Source organism: Cryptotermes secundus, unplaced genomic scaffold (assembly GCF_002891405.2).
Source record: "Cryptotermes secundus unplaced genomic scaffold, Csec_1.0 scaffold741, whole genome shotgun sequence".
Lineage (NCBI taxonomy): Eukaryota > Metazoa > Arthropoda > Insecta > Blattodea > Kalotermitidae > Cryptotermes > Cryptotermes secundus.
In genome coordinates, this window is record NW_019724599.1 from 633,023 (window position 1) to 658,635 (window position 25,613).

General features: G+C 38.2%; 1 protein-coding gene across 3 annotated transcripts; it reads left to right on the forward strand.

Moving 5' to 3' along the window:
* The first annotated feature begins 1,449 nt into the window (after positions 1-1,449).
* Positions 1,450-22,479, forward strand: LOC111862425. 3 transcript variants are annotated; one of them, XM_023847813.2, is made up of 8 exons: positions 1,450-2,066; positions 5,969-6,207; positions 7,167-7,342; positions 8,417-8,558; positions 11,199-11,327; positions 11,817-12,000; positions 13,737-13,940; positions 22,460-22,479. In XM_023847813.2, the coding sequence occupies exons 1-7, from the start codon at positions 1,556-1,558 to the stop codon at positions 13,907-13,909; spliced, it is 1,554 nt and encodes a 517-aa protein (XP_023703581.1). In that variant the 5' UTR covers positions 1,450-1,555; the 3' UTR covers positions 13,910-13,940; positions 22,460-22,479. The 3 variants fall into 3 exon arrangements, with proteins under 3 accessions (XP_023703581.1, XP_023703580.1, XP_023703579.1); XM_023847812.2 differs by lacking the exon at positions 22,460-22,479 and adding an exon at positions 15,023-16,146; XM_023847811.2 differs by lacking the exon at positions 22,460-22,479 and having other exon boundaries at positions 13,737-16,146.
* The last annotated feature ends 3,134 nt before the right edge of the window (positions 22,480-25,613 follow it).

A 25,613-nucleotide genomic window follows, 5' to 3' on the forward strand; every position in this document is an offset into this window, starting at 1 on the left:
ATGAATTTCGCATTGAAGTAAGGGTCTGAAATCAGCTGTCTCCCGTGTAAGTCCCAACTATGTCTGTCCATAAAAGCCACTTAAAAAAGAAATAAAACAGGAGAAGAACTAGTGTAACACCTATTGTGAACCGGGTGGGGAAGGCTCATTAGTTTTCCCAGCGTTCTACCGTATTCCGTTGCAGTGCTGCATGTTCTCGTATTATGTGTCGAGGCCAATGTTTAACACCACTCCCAAGTCAGAGAGTCTGTTGCAAGCTATCTCCTTCATGCAGTAGAGAACAGTTCACATATCCACAACAGAATACTATCAGTACTCACAGAATGGACACGACAGACCGACGTAAAATGTCATCAGCGTTTTAGAGTTGCCACATATTTAGGGGTTGTCCCTAGTGTTTGAATTCACTAGCAGAGAATGGAGATCAAAGAGTAAGAGGGTAGTAAAGTATACATGCGGACAAGTCACATTTTAAGTTGTGAGGTGTCCCCCTTCTAGAAGTTTGTGACGACGGTACAAACATCATGTTTTTGGACACTGCCCATCGTGATTTTTCAAATTACAACAGCAGATGAAATGCTTCATACAGAACATAATGATGTTCTGCAATTTACATTGGGTGCACAATGTTGTGTTATTATATAAAATTCTTTATTGGGATCGGTCGTAACACAACAACGAAGCAGTCTAGGTCAACATCACCTTCGCTACATGTTTTGGCTTCTAAAGCCATCATCAGGCAAATACACGGTTACTGCCCTCACACATTATTGGACTGCATTTCAATGTGACATTCGAGCCGGATACTTGACAATAATGTTACACTATAATAATACAAGGTATAAATCTATATAAATAAAATATTGTTAAAAATTATTCATGTAATGTTTCATATTAAGAAGTCAGTGTTGCAACCTTGTTGTGACATTTCAGCGGACACCAATACGACGGGCCTCCAAGCAGTTAATTATGTGTTGTCAGGTCATGAATATACCGCTGTGTGTCTGCTGGAATATAATTTAACTCATTCCCCTCCAGATGGTTTTGAGCGAAGTGATATTAAACTCAGTTCGAAAACAGAAAAAAAAACAACGGAGTAAGAACCTCTGCAGTACAAGATATCAGGTTGCAACATTATTTATTGGGAGAAAGTTTCTCACCAGTGCCTGTTAAATAAGAACATTTCATTTACATCAATTATTAATTCTAGCTATATGTGTGAACCAGTGATTTTTTGGGAGGGAGCAGTAAAAAAAAGCTGGTGGTATAATAGCATGATTTCTTACCGACAGGGCCGGTGGTATGATAGCATACCTTCTTACCGACCGAGCCCTCGGCACTGGCTGCAGCTTTTTTTTTTATGATGAGAATTGCAGCTGGCCACCGCGGCAGCAGTGATGCTTCATGACGTCACGCTGGCTGTGTTGCATGCCAATAGCATCGAGTTGCCACCCCCTGATCATGAACGATGATGAAGATGTTGACGATCGTGATAGCAAAGTTTAAAGGATATGTGTTTAGAGTTAATTCGAATTAAGTGAAGGTTTAAGAAATCATGGAAGACGAAGAAAGAGATCTGTTAATACGTGCCGGTAGTGATAATGAGGAATTTACTGATAATGAAGATTCATTCGATAGTACAAGAGGGAATATTCAACATGACGATAAGACTAATCCTTTTTATGAGAAAGTGCAGTTTATTTGTGTGGGTCTAGTATTGTGTTTTTCCTCTGCTGCTTTGATAATATTGTTACCCCTCTATTTGGAGGTTGTGGATCTTCATGGCGACGCATATACTGCTATTATTTTCACATCCTCAACAACAACTCTGGGGTTATTTTTGGTGTCATGTATGTGTGGAAAATGGGGAAGTGGTGTTAGAGCAAGTTTAGTGCCACCATTTACGTTTTCATCGGTTCTTCGCACAGGTCTGTTATATGGGACTAGTTGCTTTTTGGTGATATATTCCCTTGAGAGGAAGAAAGTTATATGCCATCTGCAAGATCCCATGAAAGGCATTGTACTCGTCTTTGCATTGGTCTACTATTTCTTCTTCTGCAGGAAAAGTATGTATCTTGTGTACTTCTCATGCATGTTTCGTGGTGATTAACCATACTTGACTTATGTTGGGTTGAACAGTGCCTGATAAGCCAAGTTGACTATATGCTGAGAAAAGAAAGTGTTTAGGATTCAACTGACTACTTAATCAATCACAACAGTGAATGCATGTTCTGTTGCCAGCACATATGTTGCAAGTATCAGCATGATTGTTGTTATAAGTACTGATTGGACTGCAGACCCCCCTAGCTTTAAAGGAAATTCTAACTATACCAACCTCATATAAAGAATGTTAGGGCTGGGATAGCTCAGTCATTATAGTGATGGGTTATTGGCTGGATAGCTAGAGTTCAATTCCTGGCAGAGGAAAGAGATTTTTCTCTACTCCACAGTGCCCTGATCGACAAAGGGGCTCACCCAGTCCCCAATCCAGTGAACACCAAGGGTAGAGCAGCTCGGATGTGAAGTGGACCATTCACCTCCATCTAGTGCTGAGGAATGGTAGTTATACCTTCACTTGCAGTACATTTCATGATGTGGTACTTAATTGAATTTAGGGACAATTTTACCTATATTACAAAAATTGGTAAAAGTAATACCTGTCAGCTAATCTCAGAATGTTTAACTAATGAGGTTTAATATTCTTGCACATATGAAAACTGTCATGTCACAGTAGAAAGTATTCATATTAAATCATGAGTACTGCGCAGCAGAAGAAATCTAGACTCTGGAGAGCATTTAGTAACCTGATTTTCAACACACTGAAAGAATGTAAAGCAGAAACAGTAATTGTAATTATGAAGCACAAGAAAGACAAAAGATTTGGTATAATGACAGGTTAGCTAATAGATCCTTTTACAATATGGCACAAGTCAGATATTTTGGAACAACAATAATAGGGTAACGGTTGCTACCCTTCAATCCAGAACCTTTGTAATCCTGGCTGCTGTAAAAAAATGTAAAATTAAAATGCACAAAACTAGTTTTGCCTGTCTTTTTGGACAGTTGTGAAACTTTGTGTCTTGACATAAAGGTAGGAACATAGCCTGAGGGTGTTTGAGAACAGGGTGTTGAGGAGAATAGTTGGATTGAAGAGGGTTGAAGTGATAGGAGGTTGGAGAAAACTGCATAATGAGGAGGTTCATAACTTTTATTCATCAACAGATATAATTAGAATAATTGAGGCATGGAGGATGAGATGGGTAGGACATGTAGCACACATGGGGGACAGCAGAAATGTAATTAGGATTTTGGTAGCAAGGCCAGAAGGAAATAGATCACTAGGAAGACCTAGATGTAGGTGGGAGTAAGATGGGCCTTAGATAGGATGTTGTGGTACGAACTGAATTGGTCTGGCTGTGGGTAGGGACCAGTGGAGGGCTCTTGCAAACACAGTAATGAAACTTTGGGGTTTGTAAAATGTTGGGAAATTTTTGAATAGCTGTGCAACAGGCAGCTTCTCAAGAAGGGCTTAGCTCCATTGAGTTAGTTTTTTACTTAGTTATAGCAGCAGATTTGTCACCAAGTGATCTGGCATAGTGGTAGTGCTGTAGACCTGTATTTCAGAGGGGCTTAGTTCACATCCCAGGAAATCAGCTCTTCAGACTGAGGATTTTCTTACCTGTCCCTCCATGTAAATGCTGTGATTAGACAACAGTCACAGCCTTCCAGATTCTTTCCAATTCATCATTCATTAGTCATTCTACCAGTCATCACTGTTCTGGCAACATCATAAAATAACCCACAGGAAAAACTTGGGAGCTTTAGTAGCATTAAATTTCATTGTTGATAATGGTAGTACACACCATGACTGTATGGTTCATGATAGAGAGTGAACCGCAGCAAATATGTGACTGTTGTGTAAGAAATGCTTCATTATTAATTAACTTGAAGAAAAAGAAGTGGCATTAACTTAACCTCAACTATTCATAAAATATGAACTGTAAATATATATTAAATATAAATATATAAAGATAGACTTAGTCAGGGGTCTGTTGAGCGGCCTCCGTAGTCTAGAGGTCATGTTCCCACCTCATGACTCGTGGTACGCGGGTTCAAATACCCGGCGGAGGTCGTCGAATTTTTAAGGGCGGAAAAATTCAGGGAACAAGTCCTCCGGGAGGGACTTTAAGCTGTGTGTCCTGTCGTAACTTTACGGCACGTAAAAGAACCTCATATCCCAATAGGGGATCACTGAGCCAAATTCCAGGACGTTTCCCGCCCAACAATAGTCTCTAAGGCCTCTGATAGATGGGGGAAGCATTATAGACACCGCTAAGCAAGTGGCCGAACTCGCTTGCTCGGTGGTACTGATGGTACGCACCATTTATCGGTAGGGTATAGAGACTGGTAGAATATCATAGAGGGAAGCACAATAGATCAAGCTGGTCGCAGTGCATGGGGAAACCCACCCTCTCTAAATAACTAACAGGGGTCTATTGAGTTATAATATGATAGACCAAGGTACCTAGTTTCACAAACAAACAGCTTACATATTTAAGTCATCTCAAATTAGCACTTTTAATCTGTTTCAGTGCCACAGTTTTTAGTTGAACTAACTTCAAGTTTACCAGCCATCCTACATATACTTTCTCTTTAGTTGTGTACTCCATTATTCGTAATTAACATCATCTGCATAGTTCAGAACGTTAAAACTGCATGGTGTCATAACCTATAAGATGGCTTCTTAAAAAGGTATTTCATTATTCGAGATTAACAAGAATATGTAGGGCAAGAAGGAAGATATTCTTGTACTGACAAAATTAACTCTTTTAAGGAAAAACTAAGACTGTGGGGAGCCATAATCATAAAAGGGAACAAAGTTGAAATGTTTATGCTGACAAAAACTTGCAGACTGGACAAAAATCTTGTTGATTTAATTCTGCAAAGTTTGTCACTGCTGAGGAAAAACATTGAAAAATATTTCCCGTTACTTGATATACTCGTATCTTTCTTGGACTGAATGAGAGATCCATTTGTGTTAAGTGCATTCAAGTCAACAGAATTAACTGTTGCAGAAGAAGATGAGCTGACAGAAATAAGAAATGACAGAAGCCTGAAACTGAAGCACTCATCAAGAGGTATGGCCTCATTTTGGTTGTCTGCCTGACAGGAGTACCCCATCATCACAAAAATCTCAATCAGAGCATTTCTTCTTTTCTCTATGTCCTGTCTGTGTCTTCTCTGCTGTGAACATGATTACTAGCAAGAACAATTCACAGCTTCAAACACTGGGGGAGGGCTTGAGGGTATGGTTGTCAACCTTCTGATGTTGGACAAGGGCAGCATGAGACATCACAAACACAGGTTTCCCACTGATATTTTTATGCTAATGTAAAGAATTTGTATTTCTACTCATGTTTATATTTAAAAGAATTCTTACCTTCTTTATACATACTGTAGTTTAATGTAGCATTGACGTTTTTCATCATAGAACAGACTATTTTATTCAAAATCAGATTCTTTGTGATTTCAATGAGAAAAGAGCTTTTGTTTTGGGGGGGGGGAGAAGGGGTTAGGCCAGTGGAATACCTCATAGGATTTCTTTTTAATAAATGACATCCTCTTCAATGATGTCTCATTTCAGCATCTGGAATAATAACAAATATGGATACAGATTTTAAAAATAAATCTTTTGAAATCCATGATCAACATTGTTTTTGAAAATAACAATTATTAGAATTTTAGCATTTGAACTTGTAAACACAATCTTAATACTGGTTTTTTAATGATAAAATCTCGCATTAAAAAAAGCTGATGGTGTGCCTTGACAATTTTAGTGCCATGAGTCGGAAAAGGTTGACAGTCTCTGCTCTGAATGAACTTATACAGAGAATTAACAGTGTAAGAATTTTGACATAATGAAGGAACAGTGTTCAGAACGCTGTAGTCGTATCTTTGTTACTTACAGTGATGGGCCTTCAGAAGATCTTTTGTTCTACAACTATTATTGTTGGGCTGTTTATCAGTGTTGATTATGGTCTGTGTGATGAGTTTCGATGCCGTGGCAATGAGCGTGAGCAGCGGAGTGAGGATGCTGGGGACTGGACCTGGCAGAGTCACTTAGTGTGGACTTTTGTATACATTGTGGGACTTGCACTGTGGAGCCTCAGCTATACATTGTTGGAAGGACATCTAGTCATACCCGAGGTGACCCTTCAGTTTTTTACACTATAGATTAGTGCAAGTAGTTATATTTATTTTTCACACTATTTGTAACTAGTTCTTTTCTGTTTTTTAGACCAGTGATAATATAGAGCATTCAGTTGAAAAGAAATTGTGATGGCACAGCAGTTCTTGTAAAATAAGTTAAGTCTCAGTTGCCTGTTACAGTGTCAGTTGTGTAGTTCTGTGTAAGTAGATAGCATCAGTGCCACATGCCACTGTCCCCTCTGGTCCCCAAGTAAATTATCTCTGCACTATTGCACTCAGCACATTTCATCTCAGTTGAATGCTCTGTGTCTCTGCAGTACATAATGGGATAGTTCATGTTTCTGCTGCAAGAAGATATCAGGGAGAGATAATGGTTGGATGTCTCATTGAGTCACATTCTGAGTACTTAAGCCTTTGTATGTGTAAAGAAATCATAACATGTGCTGAAAAAATATTTCATCCTACAGTATGGCTGAGTCATTATAAATCTTTGGTTATACTGATTAAAAGAGTATGTTTTCCTTCACGTGAGGACGGAAACAGATCCAGTTTCCGAAACGTCGTGTTTTTATTCGTTATCTTAAAAACCAGGACGATGGATAAAGTCCAAAAACCCAACATATCAAAAGAGTATGTTGTTTTGGTGGTTTTGCAGTTGGTAATATAAATGTTCTAACACCTGCCACATATCCAGCTTTTAATTATATTATACACAGAAAGAAATTATAATAAAATATATGCATGTAAGTGTACAGCAGTTCTTAATGTGAGTCTTTCATTTCTGTTATCAGACTTTATCACTGTGTACGATGTCCTTACTTCAAAAATATTTTAATGAAGCTTCCTTAACATATATTGAATTGTATGTCAGGTATGTGTGAATACAATATAGCATGGATAGGTATGCCTCCAGGATACTATGTGTAATTTAAAAGAAGACCTGCTTTTATCCACAGAGTTTTACATGTGTTGGGACTGGAAGCTCTCGTCTGATTACTGTGTCCCGTTTAGTTTCTGCAAGAGATAGCCGCTCAACACGTCACTCATGTCCACTCCTGCAAGTTGTAGATGAAAGGCAAGAGCTTCCCTCACAGCCAAAACAGTCCACTAGCTCTCTTGTTCAGCGAGACAGGTGAGTATCAGTACTGATACTGGTGTACAGAATCATCATCATCCTTCTCATCCTCCTGGCATTTATTTTGTTTTGTACAGGTTGGTGATTGAAAATATCTTGAAACTCTTCCCCCCCCAATCCTTCATTTTTACTTTCTAGCCCTATCTGTTGGGGTGATGCACAGTACCACCACAGAAGCTGAGAAGGTCCAACAGGGATGCCGAAAATCATGGCTAAAGGGGTTATGAAAACACGCCCTGCAAAATGGACATTTGGTTTAAGAATGCTTTCAAAATGATGCCATTAAATATATAAATCTAATTCTGTAGAACTAATCACAGTGGCCACGTGGTCTAAGGCATGAACTGTCTTTGCTCGCTTGAATACTGGTATCATGGATTCGAATCCCACTGAAGGCATGGATGTTTGCCTGCATTTACTCTGTGTTTGTGTTGTCCTTTATAGGTAGTGGCCTTGTGACGAACTGATCCCATGTCCAGGGAGTCTGACTGACTGTTTTAGGATTAAGAAACTGAAGTGGAACAAAGCGTTTCATGGATGCCCTATGCTCCTAGTGGGAGCAACAAGAAGGAAGAGGAGGGGGAGAGAGAGAGAGTGAGTGAGTGAGTGTGTGTGTGTGTGTGTGTCAGAGGTGTTCATGGCTACCCAGCAGCTTGTTGAAAAGGGTTTCTACAGAGATAGATATGCACGCAGCAGTAGAAGAGCTGTTTTCAGGGCGTATCTGTTCTAATCAGTCAAGGATGGAAACATTAAGGAGAGCCATGTTCTTAGAGCCTGAAACCTAGCATGATGTTTGTGAAGACAAAACCAGTAAGGAACTAGCCAAGAGTAATATAACAAACTGTGAATGGCACTGAATACTTATAAACCCTGTGTCCAGAGATAGGGACCACATTCTTTTTAATTCATTTTTCATAATTCACCCTGTCTGAGGCTGCAGTGTCACTAATGAATCATATCCTAATCATATTGCAGTGAATGTTGAGATGGCCACTGCTGGCATTGGCTAAGAGAGTAATGTGTGTAATACAACATAAGTATGTTCTGTATCATGTACATATTTGTTCCCAGGCAAATCATTTACATGAGGCAACAGTACTGTGATGCTGAGATCAGGCCACGTGCCTTGCCTATAGCATTGTGGCTGCATCTTGTCACTCTGGTATTGGTAGTTGCTCTGTGTTGGACTGATATGACATCTATTATGGGGAAGGTAAGATGAATTGCTGTAGTGATTGTGATTGGGTTCATTTTAATGTAATGCTACTTGAAAATTTAATGGAAAATATTGCTTCATTTTGCTGAAGGTCTGTATCTTCTGTGAGCATAAACAAACCTCACAAACAAATGTATGTCAACAGGCTGTCATACAGAATGTCCCATGATTTAAATGGCCAGATTTTGGGGTAATATTTTATAGAGAATTTTAAGCAAGAGATGTCCTGTAAACAATAGCTCAGTTCATCGCCATTTTAGAATTAAGCTCTAGTGCAATATAGCACTGGATTCAAAACCACTTTTCCTTTGAACAGTTTTACGAGGGTTGGAACTTTACTAGTGGCAGTACTGCTGTAGAGACACCATTCAACCCAACCAAATAATGTCGCTTATACCACATATTAGTTACATACCTACCTTGCCTCGGAGCAAATGGACTCTCCCTTCCCACATCATGCGCATGTGCAGTGACGAGAAGAACAGAGCCTCGTGTTAGCTGGTGGTCTAATGTAGTGTTGTCACGATGTTTTCGAAACAGGAACAACGAAGGTGGATAAAGATTGAATGTGCCAGAGGCTGTACAGCACGACAGTGTCATCAAGGTCTTCAAGAGGCTTGCGGGGAATCTGCATTGCCTTACAGAACAGTGGCAAGGTGGGTAAAAGCCTTCAACAAGGGATGCCAAAATGTTGCAGACATGCGTCAGCCAGGTCATCCTAGTGTCAGTGAAGAAGAAGTGTATACTCTTTCCACATTACTGGAGAGTGATTGATGCCATACGATTCATGAGCTGGCCCGAGAGACAGGATTAGCGCATACGACTGTGCTTCACATTCTGAAGGAACGCCTGGGCATGAGAAAAATTGCATCATGATGGGGTCTGCATGATTTGACGGAAATGCAGAAATGGCTATGATACGACACTGCTCGTAACCACTTGGAGTGCTATGAGCGTGAAGGAGAGGCTTTCTTACGCCGTATCATTATGCTGGATGAGACATGGGCCAAATCGTATGAGCCACAAATGAAACGCCAATTGAACGAATGGCATCATTATGGGTCACCATGAAAATCAAAAGTTTGTCAGAATCCCAGCAATGTGAAAGTTATGGTGATTCGAGTGTATGACTGTGATGGTGTTATCCTAACACATACCATTCCCAGACATCAGACCATCAGTGAGCAGTATTAACGTTCGTTTTTGGAACACAACCTGCAACCAACTTTGAGAATGAAGCGGTGACACTTTCCGCAGAACCCACCCATAATTTTGGAGGACACTGCTTGGCTGCATGAAGAGCAAGCTATGGCTGATTTGTTCGATTGATGGGGCTTAGAAGTGCTTTACCATCCACCATACTCCCCGGACTTAAGCCCTTGTGACTTCGACTTGATTCCTAAGATGAAGGGACCACTTCATGGCATTCGCTTCAGAACTGTTCCAGAGATTCTTCAGGCAGTAGACCGCTCCATTCGAACTATCAACACAACAGGCGCTGCTAAAGGTATCCTACGACTTCCACATCACTGGCAACAGGTTGTACAGAGTGCTGCTGACTACATTGAAGGACAGTAAAACTTCGAAACATGTATCTATTTTGTATCAGTTGTAAATAAATAGTTGCCACTATTAAAGTTCCAATCCTTGTATTACCATATTAAGTGTTTGTAACCAAATTATTATCAACTTTACTACCTGGATTATTACCATATGAGGTTCACAATTAATTAAATATTTGAAATTACCTCCTTTGGCTTGAATGCATGCTGCTAGGCATTGGCTTATTGAACATCTAATGTTCTGATGTATTTCAAATTAATTTCTTATTGGATCAATGGCTTCATTTATGTGTTCTATGAACCGTTGCCTTGTTTCCAGCTGGCCATTATGTTACACATTAGAAGTCTGATGGCATCAAATCTGGTGACCTAGCTGGTCATTCAGTTGGTCTACTTTGACCTGTCCATCATCCTTGATAATTTGCATTCAACTACTCTGCAATCACTTTGCTTAAATGTGGAGGCGCTCCATTGTGTTGTATCCACATTCATATTCTTGCTTGAAGAGTATCACTTATGAAGGAACTGTAATTTGGCACCAAGATAATGACTGTAAATACTGGTGGCTGTCACATGCCTGTCATTGATGTGCAGGCTACAAGTGGTTGTCCAGTGTTCCACCATGTTTTCTGTGAGCATAAACATGTGTATATCAAACTGGCTGCTTTACAAGTGGTATGTAAGGCACATCCTGCAAGTGGGACAGTAACCAACACACTGTAGTGTTACTGCAGTCTTACTATCATTGTAGCTGACTAAAATGAGCTGTGCCCCTACACAGTTGCCAAGTATTATTCTTGTTCTTATGAATTTACTCCAGTGTCAGGAATGAATTCTATAACAGTCAACATACGATGCTGCACTTAGCAGTGAATAGTTTGAAGCCTAGAGGTGCTTCATCTGTAATTTAGTAAATGATATAACTTGGTCACTCACACCTCTGTTGTCATATTTATAAAGAAAATCAGTGGAAGCTTTATGTTCTGGTATTGAACACATGTTTCCTTCTTATTTATCTTTTGTGAAGCCAAGGGTAGTTATTGAAATAGTTGTACTTTATTATTTGTATGTGCAGGGTTCTTCTGCATCTGAATTCTGGAACTTGACAAGAAATGGCCTGTACTGTCATTTTGGTGGATACAGCAAGGTGGCCCATAGTTTGAGTAATGAAGTGACATTGAATGTTCATGACACTTGCCGCCAGGTAATACTTGTTTACGGTACAGGATGACACAGCATTACTGAAGGGATTGTTCTTGAAGATGTATCTATGTCATGAAACTCCATAATGCAAACCCTGTTCTTCCATTGGCTCATGTGTTTAAGTGGAGATGCATTTCAGCAGAATGGACGTATGTTAGCCTGCTGCTAAAGGCAATCAGTTTCCCACTTCTAAATCTTACTTGCACTGTTGTTTCTGCTGTAGATATAGTGTCCTGTAGTTCTGTCCTTTTTAAATGGAAGTGGGTAACATGTTATTATGTATACAAAACTTGCATGGGAATGCTTTTGTGAGTGGTAACTTTTTGCAATAAGGTTATGATCATTTGGGGTATGACTCTCTGCAGTCTGATAGATAGGCACCTGTCTGCAAGACTACATGATATCACATTCCAAAAGACCACAGCCTTAATATTAACTGCCTTGAGAACCTCAGATCATCTGTTTATAATGTTCTCTTTCTCTGTTACAGGTGGCTGTATATGCCTGGTCATTTCTCTTAGCTTATATAGTTTTCATGTTTTCATCGCTTAAGTTCCTCATTGTCAGTGAGTCAGCTGTTTTCACAGTAGCTGTGAGCACCACAGCCCTCCCACTTGCTGGTATATGGTGGTCTCTATTCCGTATGGTAGGAGGTGTGACAGCATCGACCTCAGGTAAGGGCTCTCTGAAGCTTAATGTCAGGGCTGAAAACTTGAATTCTGTTGGGTGTCTGCTTTGTGATAACTGATCATGTAATGTTATAATTCTAATGAAGAGAATTTTTCACTGATTTTGTAGTAACCTGCACCCTGATGCTATTTACAATGGAACCCACATTTAATGTTCCTCAATTTAAGATTTTCCCTCCTTTAACACATTGCGGACCAGCGATTTAAATATTTAAATCACCCTGGGGCCCCCATTATTAAACCTACTATCCTAACTTGTGCACTGTTCACTTTAAAAATTAATATAAAATCTCCTAATTAATTTTATGAACTAAAATTTTTGTAGAACACTTACCAATGCTCCTAGAAGTGCTTGAGGGTGTGATATTTATGGAAACATTCCCCTTTATGAAGTGGCATTACACAGAACTTGCAATGTAGGCATACTCCTTTTTTGTGAACTGTGCAAACACGGCATTGCCTAGAAGGATGCTTCCCCTTGGAATGTTCACTCTTCACAATTTTCACGAGGGTATGTTTCCGCATATCACCCGAGAGTCACCCTGGGGGGTCCACATGAGGCCTGCATGGGGTAGGAGTTGATGGTCCCAGTCGCACTAAGTCTTTGTCTGACTCTGGTTCTGCCACCACCATCTGGTCTGTAGCCCAGGCCTTTGCCATAATCATCAGAAATGCTTTGTATTTCAATTTCGAATCAGGGTTTAGATTTTTGTGATTTTTTTAGATTTTTTACTGTCCCCGCAATGTTATTACCCCCATTATCATTGGAGCTACTGTCACTTTTACTGTCTGTGGCCACAATTCTTTGTTCTCCCCTGTCACTGCCACTCTCTGAATCACCATTACTATGCATCTCACAAGCCAGGTCAGCTAGCTTATCAGAGAAGAATTTGTCCTTGTCCATACCCCCCACTAACTACTGGCTGGTACATACAGCTCGAAGAGAAGCAGAGCATTTTCGTTTATAGTGCATTAAGAAAACAGTGAGGTCAAGTTACTGACAAGTAAGCAAACATTCCAGAGTTTTATTAAGCCATTGCATGCAACTTGGGTGGCGCCAGAGCAAGGTATAGTGTGTTTCAACCTAACATGTCCTAAACTCATGATATCATGTGACTGGTCTACCACATTTAAAAGCCAAAAACATGATATCATGCAGCCGGTCCTCAGTGTGTTAAAATTCAGTTTTGGTGATCACAAATTAGTAATCTCTGTGCTAAATTGCTACCATGTAAAATTTTCCCCAGTTTAGTGTTCCAAACCACTGGCCCCCAGAGAAACATTGAATAGATGAATTCTGTTTTGTGGGATGTAAAACCATATAGTCACATATGGAGGTGAAATGTGCCTCTGAAAAAACTGGTTGACTTTCAATGGACTACATGATGTTATGCCGCAGAAGATAGAACTTTTCTTAAATAGTGCTGTGAGAACATCAAAATCTTAAGTAGGGGTTTTCCTCTTCTGAGTGTCATCTTTGACTGGCATGATATTTCCAAGACTTTGTAGGAGAAGACATGACTTTCATTTATATGGAATTCTTCTTTTTGAATGAAAGTAGGCACGTGAATTTTTTCTACCTATTTTTTCCGTATTTGTAAGTTGGTTCAGATTCCATCTTCAGTACAGAAGGATTTAGTTTTGTCCTGTAAATGGAGACAGTGGTTCCCTTCAGATTGTTGATAACCACGGTCAGAATTCTAAGACTTGGTGTCTTGCAGGTTTCCTGGAGTGGAATCCTGTGGTGACTGGTGAGCTGATCTGCTCAATCCTTGGGCTTCCCATTGTATTGACTGGGGTGGGGCTCCTGTGTAAGGCATATTTCAAGGAGCTCAGCTATGGGAATGTTGTGGTGGCCTGCCTAAGGCATCAAGAGGATGAATCTGTTGGCTAGTATTGATAGACATGCACTGTTAGCTTCCCTGGTAAGGTGGAGCAGCAATATCCATAGCCTTGATACATGACTGTAAACATGTTTTATTAGATTGATCCTATCCTGTTCTTTTTATTTCCACCCTTACTCATACCAGCTACAAATTTATCAGCATGAAAATTAAAAAGAAAGACATTTTGGTATGGAAAAATATAAAACTTCTGTCATTTGTTGTTCTTTTAAAAATTACTAAAAGAAATGTCAAAGAATATAAAGATCAAAAATATAGCACAGGGCATGCAATTATAATGTAACAGTAAATTTGTAAGTTGATGGTGGAAGTTTTCCAGCAGTTGACCTACGTGGGAAAATTACAGCATTGGAAATCTTGTGGCACAGGATAGGAAGGGGTTAAAGAAAGTGTAAGTGCCTCTGTGTGTGTGTGAAAGGTTATAACACAAGGTCAGTAGTACACAATGTTTGTGCCCTTAGCCCCTGTGTTATTTCATTGATGTAAAGAATTCCAGGATAAATATGAAGCTCTAGTTGTACAATACTCTATACAATGGTAAATGTTTTGTACAGTAATAAGTATTATAGAAATTAAGTCTTATAGAAAAGTGGCAGATTGGTGTATTTAGTTTAGGGGTCGAAAAGATTCAGTCTTTGGAGAACTTTGTACTTGTTTTGGATTGTTAACATTAGTGCATCATAGTCAACTGACAAACAAGTATGGTTAGGTACAAAGCTTTTTGCAACCTTACAGCATAAACATTCCTAAATAAGTTGAAGTGACATCATGTTTTGACCTTGATGGTGCATCTTAAAAATGATCTGTTGAGACAACATATTATCGGTTTAATTACAGGGAGTTCTGTTGACATAGCAGGTATATAATAATGGTTGTATAGTTATTTATATACATGTTTCAGACATAGAGGCCATATTCAGGCATTTAGTACATTCATTATCTGCTTTATGCAAATGTTAGTGATTCTTGTCAAAATGTTTTGCCTAGGTTAGATTAGAGTCTTGTGGTAACAGTTGGCTCACAAATGGTGGTGAGATTGTTAGCCTTACACGCTGGTTGCCCTTTGGCCCCAGCCAGATTCCTGATACTCATTTCTGTTATAGGCTGGATTGACCCCGGGGCCATAGTGCAGCTGGAAGGATTAGGTGAATTAGAAAAATCCAATGACCTCATCAGGAATCGAACCCACAGCCTTCCAACTTATCGTATAGTGCCTCAGACAACTACATTACAGCGTGACCCCATAGGATGTATAATAGCTCTGAAATTGCTGAAAAAGATAAAGATATAGTAAAACATAAAAGTTAAGTACTGTGCAGTGGCAATATAAGTTGTAAAACATAAAGATTACAGTGGTTAGAACTGTCAAGTTGAATGTTATGTCTCAGCATAAATTAGCAGTACTGGACTGCATGTTCTGGGTATGTGTACTATCAATTATATGTATACATATGCAGTCATTCATAACATTGCAGTGAAAGGGGTTGATTATATTGTAATTTCACTTGTAGTTTTCTCATGTGTTTGAATATGGTGTGTGCTTTGTGCCCTGGGAATCTGACAGTTCCACACAACCTCTGCAATGACAGCATTCATAGCATACGAGATACAAATAATCCTACAGATCAACTTCATATAAAACCTCCACAGCGATTATTACATATGTTGCACACAGATCATTGTTACAGCAGACATCTCCATGGCCTAGGGGGAAAAATCACCAGATTCCTAGAGCAAAGAGGACACACCAAATTCAGTCAGATGAGAAAACCACAACTCAAACTGTGATATAAACCATACAGTCAACCCTTGGTCACAGTGTAATGAACAACCACATGTGTTTGAAAAGAAGGTAAGCATATCCCTGTAACAGGCCGTAGAGGCCCATAGGGTTGTGAGATGTCAGGGCTCCCACAGTTTCTCTAGACCAGTGTTCTGCAACCTTTTTCTACTCGCGGCACACCATGAAGTATCCATGACAACACGACACACCAAATATTATTCCCTTCAAAAACGCATGATATGAGACAATTAATATAAATACGTAACGTGATCAACTTATTACTATAATATTATTATATTGTTATTTTATTATCATTAAACAGAAATTGACTCGTGCATTTATTAACAATTGATGAACTTCAATCTCCCTGCAGAGTGTAGAAAATACACTTCTATTACTATTAAAGTAAATACAGTAATTCAACTCATACCTTCAATGTGATACTTGCGCCTGCGTAGCTGCATACAGGCGACTGATCCATGGTGGAATCGTTGACAACACAAGTCTCATTTCTTCATCGATGGATTTGAGCCGCTCCCTCTTTGATGTCTTAATTTCAGTTAATGTCGAGAAGCCCAGTTCACACAAATATGTAGTTGAAAATGGCAATAACACATTAACTGCCATCTCGGAGATAGCCGGGTATCCACTCCTTATTGCCAACCAAAACGTATCCAAAGACACTTCGAGAAGTTTTAGTTTCAGTGTTCTGTCTGCTTTTAAATCTGCGAGTTCCTCTTGTATATTAATCGGAAGATGTTCTGAATTCATAACAAATGGATCATGAACCCAGTCGAAATCTTGTGCACTCTCTCCAAAATACTTATTGAATTTCTGCTGCAGCATTTCTAAATGTTCTGTAATTATGTCCATCACCACTTTATTGCCATCAGCAAGTGGCCATACAGTCGGGGACATCTCAAACGACCCATCTGTAATTCTCTAACTAGCAACCAAAATTTGCAAACTACTTCAGAGCACAGCTGTGATAGAACTGAAACAATTGTAAAACGCGGGATCTCTACTCTTCAAACGGAAGAAGTGACACTATACCGACTTATTTTTGAAATATTTATAATTTTAAATGAAGTCCAACAATCGGTGGGTGCATCGTTACAGGAAGAAAGTCATAAAGTTGAAGAAGCTCTAACTTCTAACAAACGGGCAAATAACGAAACAGCATTCTAAAAGACAGGAAAACCCATGCTAATCCCTGAAGTTTTAGGGAAAAGCACGTACAAAGAACATGCGGCAAGCATATCAAAGAACCTGCGTAGATGCAAGAAAAATAAAAATAAATCAATAATGAAAACTATGATATAACAGCAACTGTGAATAAATAATTTTCGTTTAATTTCTTAGAATACAACGTTAGTGTACATAGAAAATCACAGCATGTAATAAAGAATAAACAAGCATCATCCTGTTTAATCAGTGCAGTGGCTGAGAATAAAATACAAGCATATGAAACACAGTAACTGGGATAAAATAAAAGGAATAATATTCAACAATTAATTTCTTACAATAGGTAAAAGTTCGGTCACACCTTTCACCTTGTGACGGCACACTGGTTGTGGAACACTGCTCTAGACAGTCGGCTCACAGATGGTCATAAGGTTGTGAACCTTACCAGCTGGCCGCCATTTACCCCAGGAAGATTCCTGGTTCTTTCAGGGTCATAGTGCGGTTGAAAGGAATAGGTCAACTGAAAATTCAGTGACCTCATCAGGAATCGCACCTGTGACCTTCTGGCTTATAGCATAGTGCCTCAACCACTTATACTACCACATGAACCACGTATATATACGTTTATAATTAACAGTACACACACCTAAGACATGCAGTTTAGTACTGCAAATTTCTGTCAAAACACAACACTCTTAAGTTGATGATTTTGACCACTGTAATCTTTAACTTCGACAATATTTATTGCAGAAAGCATATAGTGAATGTCCTGAATGCTGGAGGATGGCCTCTGTGGTCAAAACTTATGGAAAAATACATATATAATCAATTATTGTTATGTGTGTTGTCTTCATAGTATGCATCCTGTTGTGTCATATATAGAAAATATGATATATACGAGTACAGTAAGGACAGTCTACACAACAATATCTGTGAAAGAACAACAAAATAGACACTAATGTGTCAACATTTTGTTTTTATTTGTTGCTTATTCTACATATTTCAACCCCTATTTTGTTCTTTCAGAAATATTGTTGTTTAGACTGTCCTTACTGTATATATAATATGTCCTATATATGTGTTGTGATAACGGAACTACCCGCAGTTATAACACAACATGAATGGCACTCCACTATGGCATTCCATATTGTCAACCTATTTGGAACTGGACCTCCCTAAATGCCCTCTGCCTTCGTGACATCAGTGCTTAGCAGTGAAAATTTGTTGCTCTGACAAATGACTCACCTAGGAACAGCTGAAAGGTGGTTCAAGGTTATGTGCCAGTATTGTCACACACTTAACCTTCCTTAGTCTGTAAGAAACCAAGTGCCCAATCAGAGATGAAGCCTTCAGCTTGAGACCTAAGGATGAGATAATATGCTACTTTGTCAGGGCTATCACATTCCATCAAGGGCAGTGATGGAGCAGTGGTGAAATGATGGTCTGTAGGGGAGAACCAAAGAAAGAGAAACATCCAGTGTCACTTCACAGTGTATAGATGCATGCGATATGAATTGCTTGGCATCATGATAAACTGGCTGTTAAGTGACCCCTTATTTTTATCCATTCCTCGTGCATTCTGTTTGAGAATTTCTTTGTGACTGATACAACCCATCTTTAAGTAGATGATGATTTTTGTTTATTGTTGGTGTCCTAATATGTGAAATGATCAACATTTGATCACAGTTCAATTTTGTGTATGTAAAAATGTCTTGTTCTTCTCTGTACATGTCAAGGTTCAGGCTTCTGGGGTCAATTCAAGCCAGTTTCTTTCAAGTCTTCCAGGGTTTATTCCCTGAGGTGTGTTATATTGCTGTTATCCCCTGTCCTTTCTGCAAGGGTTGTCCATTGTCTTCTGCATGTCACATTTCATCTATCATGTTACCTACACCAACTAGCTCTCTGTGTTTTATCTGTGTTTGCATTTTCCTGTGTAGGTGGAGGTCTTATGGTAGGTCGGTCCCCCCATTTCTCCTAAATGTAGACTGACCATATTTCCTTGAGACAAAAATGGAACATATGGATAACAAAAATGGGACAATAAAAAAAAGTTTTATTGGATAAACATATTGAGCTCACGGTTATTCTTGAGGGACAGAACCCATACAAAAATTTATTTAGACTATGAGGAGGACTGTATTTTACCACTATTGTACCATGAATATTTCTCAGATGAAGTAATCTTACACAGAAAATTTTGGTCTTTCAGCTCCTTATCATAAAACTTCTCACACTTCAAGACACAGTTTTGTCTTGCAACTAATGTAGCCCTTACTGTCTCAGCACTTAATCTAGATTTCTCCTTTGACCACATAGTGTTCATAACAGAAGATATTCTCTCATCAGGTGCTGTATTTCCCAGAGGAGAAAGAATAAACTCTACAATATTACAAAAGTGTTGAAAGTGTAGAAGTTCTTCTCTCATTTCAGAAAAAAATCTGTACCCATCTATCAGATACAGGAATGTTTTCTTTATTCCAGATATATATATAATTTGTAGTTTTGATTGTTGTTTTTATGTCTGTATGCAGAATGGTTCTAGTTCCTTTGCCAAAACATGTAAATGCTACCAATTTTTTATTATTGTTGTCATTTGGTTTTACTTCTTTTATGTTCGTGTTTTATTTTAATTTGTTCTGGTGTGTACTGCTTGTTCTTGAGGGTTTCTTTAATGCTGTTTATTTCTTTGGACATCGGGCACATATTCAATCAGTTTACCACAAAAATTATTCCTGATATTTTGTGCTTATGAAGGTGGCATGAATTGTTTGGGTGTTTATGTCGGTGTAAGTTGGTTTCTGGTAAATGCTGAAGTCTTGATTTATGTAACTGTTTGGTTACTGATAGGTCAAAAGTCTTGTAAGTGTATATGTGTTCCAGATATGAATATATTTCAGAAAGGACTGCTGAAGCATGACTTCCATAACTAGCCCTTTGGTTTGTTTGTATTATTCATTGCTGTGTTGGAAGTATTTTTTTTATTGAGGATGATTTCTGTAAGTTATTTCTTATTTAAGTTTACAGGGTGTTAGGTTGTAATTGGTTACAGTGTTGTTTAGAACACCATTGAGTTTTGGAGTAGGGATGTTAGCATACATATTTTTTATGTTATGGGAACATAATTTTATTTCTGGGCTATATTTGATTTCATTAAGATCATTAATTGTATTTAGGGTATTGTTTATAGTGCAGGAACTGGGCAGTTGAACAAATTCTTTGAAGAGATTACTTACATATTTTGCTAATTTATGGGCCACAGTGTTACAGCTGTTGACTGTGATTCTGGTGACTGGGTTGGGAGACTTGTGTCTTGTGTGATGGTTGAATGTCCATAAACTGTTGAAGTTGCACAGACTGAATACTACGCGTGAAAGAAAACTGAAAATTATGATCAAAAACCCAATAACAAAATGTACAATAAGGAATATGTATTACAACTTTAAAATTGTTTTCCAGTTTATTGTGTCACTTCTTGAAAAAGGACAGGTCATATAACAAGTACCATGTTTCCCAGTGTATAAGGCCCATTGTTACTCTTCAAATGGCCCCAAAAAGTGCAGTGCATCTTATACACTGGCGCATCCTGTATGCCAGGAAATATGGAATTTAAAAAGAAACATGTCCCTTCCATTGAGAAGACCCGCTGCATTTCCACTGCAGAAATAATTTATGACGCTTAAGAAAAGTCACTTTGAAAATTACTGAAGACAGTCACGTTTGTTTTTAGAACTAATAATTTGTTCCATAAATGAAATATCAAGTTATAAAACTCTAAAGCATGTTATAAAAGATAAAACAATTCCGTCCAGTGTGACTGTTGAAGTTTTTACTACTTCACAGTCACACTGGATGGAATTGTTTTATCTTTCATAATATTGTTAGTGTGACGGACCAGATCGAAACAAATCAGATTTCTCTAAAGAATGTGGTGCAGATATTTAACACTGCTATATACAGTATAAAGGCTTGACAGAACACAAATTTGATACAAGCAACTGCCTACTGACAGTATTGTCATGCTGTTTTTCCTCCATCAGTATTTTGCTTCTGACTACCGTGATACTGACCTGTTATTTCCATGCAGTGCTTGCTTCCTTGAAATATGAGACAAGCCACTATGTACATTCCTGCATTAGTATTACTATTTCATAGTGCTAGAACTGCTTCTGGCATCATAGAGACTACTGATTGTTTTATAAGATAATCTGTGCCAAGAACAAGACTACTGATATGTGCCAATACATACATATATATTTGTAAGATCTTATTGTTACATGTTTGATTATTATTGTCATATTAGCAGAAGGGCACTGGCCACAGTATTTTCATAAAGCATATGCCCATTTTTAGGTCTTATTCTATTGTAACTGTTCCTTGGTAGACATTATGTTCTGAGCATCTGGTAGTTATTCCACTGGCCAGTAGTAGTTCAGTGCAGCTGTCCTGATAAGTCTCATGAATTGGCAGCCTCATTGTTTCCCTGGAGCTGTTATGCTTTCCCTCCATTATATTCCTCCCAACCTTCTGGCCACTGTTTCGATAGTGATAACTTTCATTGGTGGAAATCACTTTAGTCTGGCTGACATAAGTGAAATGTGACTGTCAGAAAGACTGTAAGCACAGGTGGGGAACTTTTGTCATCTCCATCATCCCAAGCCAGGTCAGTCCATTTTGTGTTTTCCTTAAATCATTTTAGGCCGAGCGTTATCTCCTTAATGCCCGTACTGTCTGTGCCTGTAGTCCTCCCTTTTCAACTTTTGAACTAGATGAGTGACTATCTTGAAATTAGGTTTGAATGTTATGCCATTAGAGGTCCATACCATTGTACATTTTACATTCTCACGGTTGGTTGTAATGAAATTGTGGATACATGAACTTGTGAAATGGAAGTTTCACCATCAACACTTAATCCAGGAGCTTCATATGATGTACTAAATTTTACAAAACATTCAACTTTTCTTAAATTTTTTGTAGAGTATAGAAAAATGTAGTGTTTGTATGAAATCTGTATTCAATTTGAGTTTGATAGTGATTGCCAATTACCTGTGTGTGACCTTTAGTTTGGAGATATATCATAATTTACCTCCACATTATATATGAAATATGGTTGGTTGCTTGGTTTCCAATGGCTGCATTTGGGATCATTTAACCCATTTTGCTTCTTGCTTCCTAATAGAAAGCACTCAAGCTCTTGCTTTGTTGCATCTCCTTGTTAAGATTAGGACATTGAAGGTGTTCTTTTCTCATAGATGATCCTAGCGAGTTGCACAGTGTACATTCTTCTGTGTTATGTATTCCTATCTTATAAAGATGTGCTGCAAGGCAGTCATGTCCTGTATTCAATCAAAAATATGAAATGTTTTTTTATATATCTTCAGTTATGAATATTGCAATTGTGCAAAATTTTGAACATATGTTTGATAAATTTTATATAGGCAAAATTTGTACTTAAGTAACAAGTTCTTCCAAAAAAAGATAATGATGATGATGATGATTCGCTTAGTGGGGGATGGAGTCCAGCTGGGTCCACTTGGCATGGCGGTGGTTGATTGGCCTATTTTACCTGCCCCAGGTGATTATGATGATGGAGAATTTGGTGGAATGAAGATTGGAAAGGGAAACCAAAGTACTCGGAGAAAACCCGCGCCAGCACCACTTTTTCCACCACAAATCCCACTTGACCAGACCCGGAATCGAACCCGGGCCACCACGGTGGGAAGCCAGTGACTAACCACTTTGCCTATGCTGTGGCCATGCTGATGATGATAATAATAAATTATAGTAATAACCCATTATGGCTGCAAGAAATACATATTTTACTTTGACCAAAGTTGGATCTTATGAGGACCTATGTCCTGCAGGATCAGATGCTCATGCAGAAGGAAAGTAGATTGTGAGTTCTGCTTGGAACTGCTTCTTTTTGGTTACATGCAGGAAGTTATAAATTCCTAATATATTATTCTTTCTTTAAACTTTCATTTACTGTGTACTGTGATTTTTGCAATGAAAGCAGTCATATCCAAGGCAAACAAAAGGTAATTATTCTAGTTGCTGTGTCAGTATGCTACTCTGAAACGTCAATGAATGTTAGAGACATCAAATATTTGAGACGTGATCAGTGCCCAAATTATTTTATAAAATACAGTGTTATAGTATTGGTGAATTTAGATGTTAGTAACGTTATTTCGTTTATTAATTATAAGAGTTTTTGGTACTTGTTAGACTGGTTGTGGTAATGTTAATATGTACAAAATCCTTACATGGTTGTGACATGACATATGTTGTAAAAGAATTGATAAGGATTAAGTCATGCAACAAATTAAGTTAGATTGTGTACTAGGTGTAGCATCTGTTTTTTTATATACAGAGCAGAAAGTATTTTATTTGCATATGTATTTAATCTCTGCTCCTTATGAAAAGTCCTCTTTAAAGAACTGTATGTAGTGTTTTTTAATAATTTTCTCCATCATTGAACATGTATTAAATCATGTCTCTGATATCGAATTGAAGTATCTCTTGCGGCCTTTCCTATCCATTTTAAGGGAATGTATGATTTGACCAATTATTTTATATCTCGTATAATGTCTACCTGTAGTTCCCATTTTGGATGCGCTTCAGTGTGTATGATACTTTAAGAAACAAAATAGAGTTTCAGCTAAGATAATAATAATAATGAAAAGTGGAAATGGACGTTGCATTTGCCAGTCTTACTGAATGTACAGTGCATATTTGTTCCTTATGTTGCATTGTTCAGCGAGAACTTGGAACCTTGATTAGCCCGCAGTGTCTTTTCTTGCACTCCACTTTCAAGTTGTATATGGTAACAGAATCACCAGAAATGCAAACACTGGACCACAGTGATTAAAATGAAGGAATCTTGCATAATGTAACAGTACATAAATTGCAGCTAAACAAAGTTATGAGTATAGTAGCCTTCCTGAGACCACATAGTGCAGTCTCCGTAGTCATCTTCATCTTTCACCATTAATTTTCTTTTGTGCACGTTAATGGACCAGAAATCTCCATTTTCTTATTTCTGCCTGCTTATTTTTAAATTTCTTTCTTGCTGTTTATCTCTTCCTGATGTCTTCTGGTACCTGGCTAAACCATCCTGTTGTGTGTTCCATGTCTCTTTCTTTTAAATTTTAATTCTGATACCTATCTTCATATCTTTGTTCTGTGATTCTTATTACATGACTGTACCATTTTAATATTTTCTCTTTCAAATCTATTAATAAGTTTTGAATAGCAAGTTATTTAAAGATTTTATTTTTAGTTTAATCCCTTCTTGTTTTCCCATCTATTTTCAAATTTTTCATCAATCAGTAGGAGTGTGGACGTTTTTTGTATATAGCTGAACACCAAAGATCTAAAAATAAGGTAACACTGTGACACCAGGGACTTCTGCCATTTAAGCAGTTAAACCGGTGTAGCATTCATGTTTACTGAAGTCTGTTGCTGTAGTTTAACATTGCTTTTTGTTAGGAGGGTAGTGATCCTTTGAGACATGAGTATGTTGGAAACAATCCATTGTACACTAAATTTAGGAAGGTAGCTGGTAATGGATTGTTATTCTTATGACATGAAAAAGTTAAATAGTTCCATCCAATGTGACTGGTTAAGCTTTTCTTATTTCAAATTTTCATGCCCTTACATGTTTCGGTCTTCAGAGACCATCTTCATAGGGACACCTTTACATCAATACAGGTAGAAAACACTATTACAGTACATGTTCTAAAAGTTAAAATATATACATACAATATAAATAATATACAATTGGCTGTAAAATCTAAAGTCTTTACAACTACAGCGGCTGTTCCAATACATTAAAATATTTATAGTTGGTTTGTTAAGATTCTATTGGAATTTGTAAACCAAGCTGGTTCGTGTCGTCTGTCTTATTATTTCTTTTGTCGGGGGCGGAATGTGTGCCACCTTGTCGTTCTCGAGAAGAGGGTTCTTTAATGGTGTCCTATATGTGTTGTGGCCCGCTGTGTTGTTTTTACTGGGTTGCTGTAAACTTCAGACTGGCAGATATTCAATTCTGCATATATCAATCTCTTAAACCAAGGACCCACTGTAATATTGTTATTCCCAAGTTAAAATTTGGGCAACAAACGTGTAATATTGCAGGAATTAAAATTCACTTTCCTCAGATGGAGGATAATTTATGACTTGTAAACAGAGGGAGTCTGAGAATGGTACTGAGGAGACTGTTTTGACCTAAGAGGGATCAAATAATTTGAGGATAAACAAAACTGCATTATGAAGAGCTTCATAATTTTTACTCCTTGCGAAATAGACCTACTATTAGAATAGATAGGCTGAGCAGGAAGGAGGATAAATTCATACGTCTTTTGTGGGCAAATATGAAATGAAGAAACTACATAGAGGAAGCAGACATAGATGGAATTACGGTATTAAAATGGATCTTAAAGAAAAAAGAAGTGAGAATGTGGACTGGTTTCATCTGGCTCAGGATAGGGACAAGTGGCAGGCTCTTGTGAACAAGTAATCCACTACAGGGTTCCATAAAATGATGGGGAGTTACCACAGCGGCTGAGTAACTCTTGGCTCTTCAAGAAGGACCCGATCCATCTAGTTGTTTATTGGCTTGTTTGTGTGGCCATATTTTTAATATTGTATGGATGTTTTTTACTGTTAGGAAGCTTGTAATAGAGCAATTTGTATAACATACTAGGAACATCGTGAAGACATTTAGATGA

Bases quoted from the DNA above. Each gene is read 5' to 3' on its own strand.
- LOC111862425 (XM_023847813.2), top strand. From the start codon at position 1,556: ATGGAAGACGAAGAAAGAGATCTGTTAATACGTGCCGGTAGTGATAAT. The intron at 2,067-5,968 runs GTATGTATCTTG...TGTTACTTACAG, and splicing joins TTTCTTCTTCTGCAGGAAAA to TGATGGGCCTTCAGAAGATC. The intron at 11,328-11,816 runs GTAATACTTGTT...TCTCTGTTACAG, and splicing joins TTCATGACACTTGCCGCCAG to GTGGCTGTATATGCCTGGTC.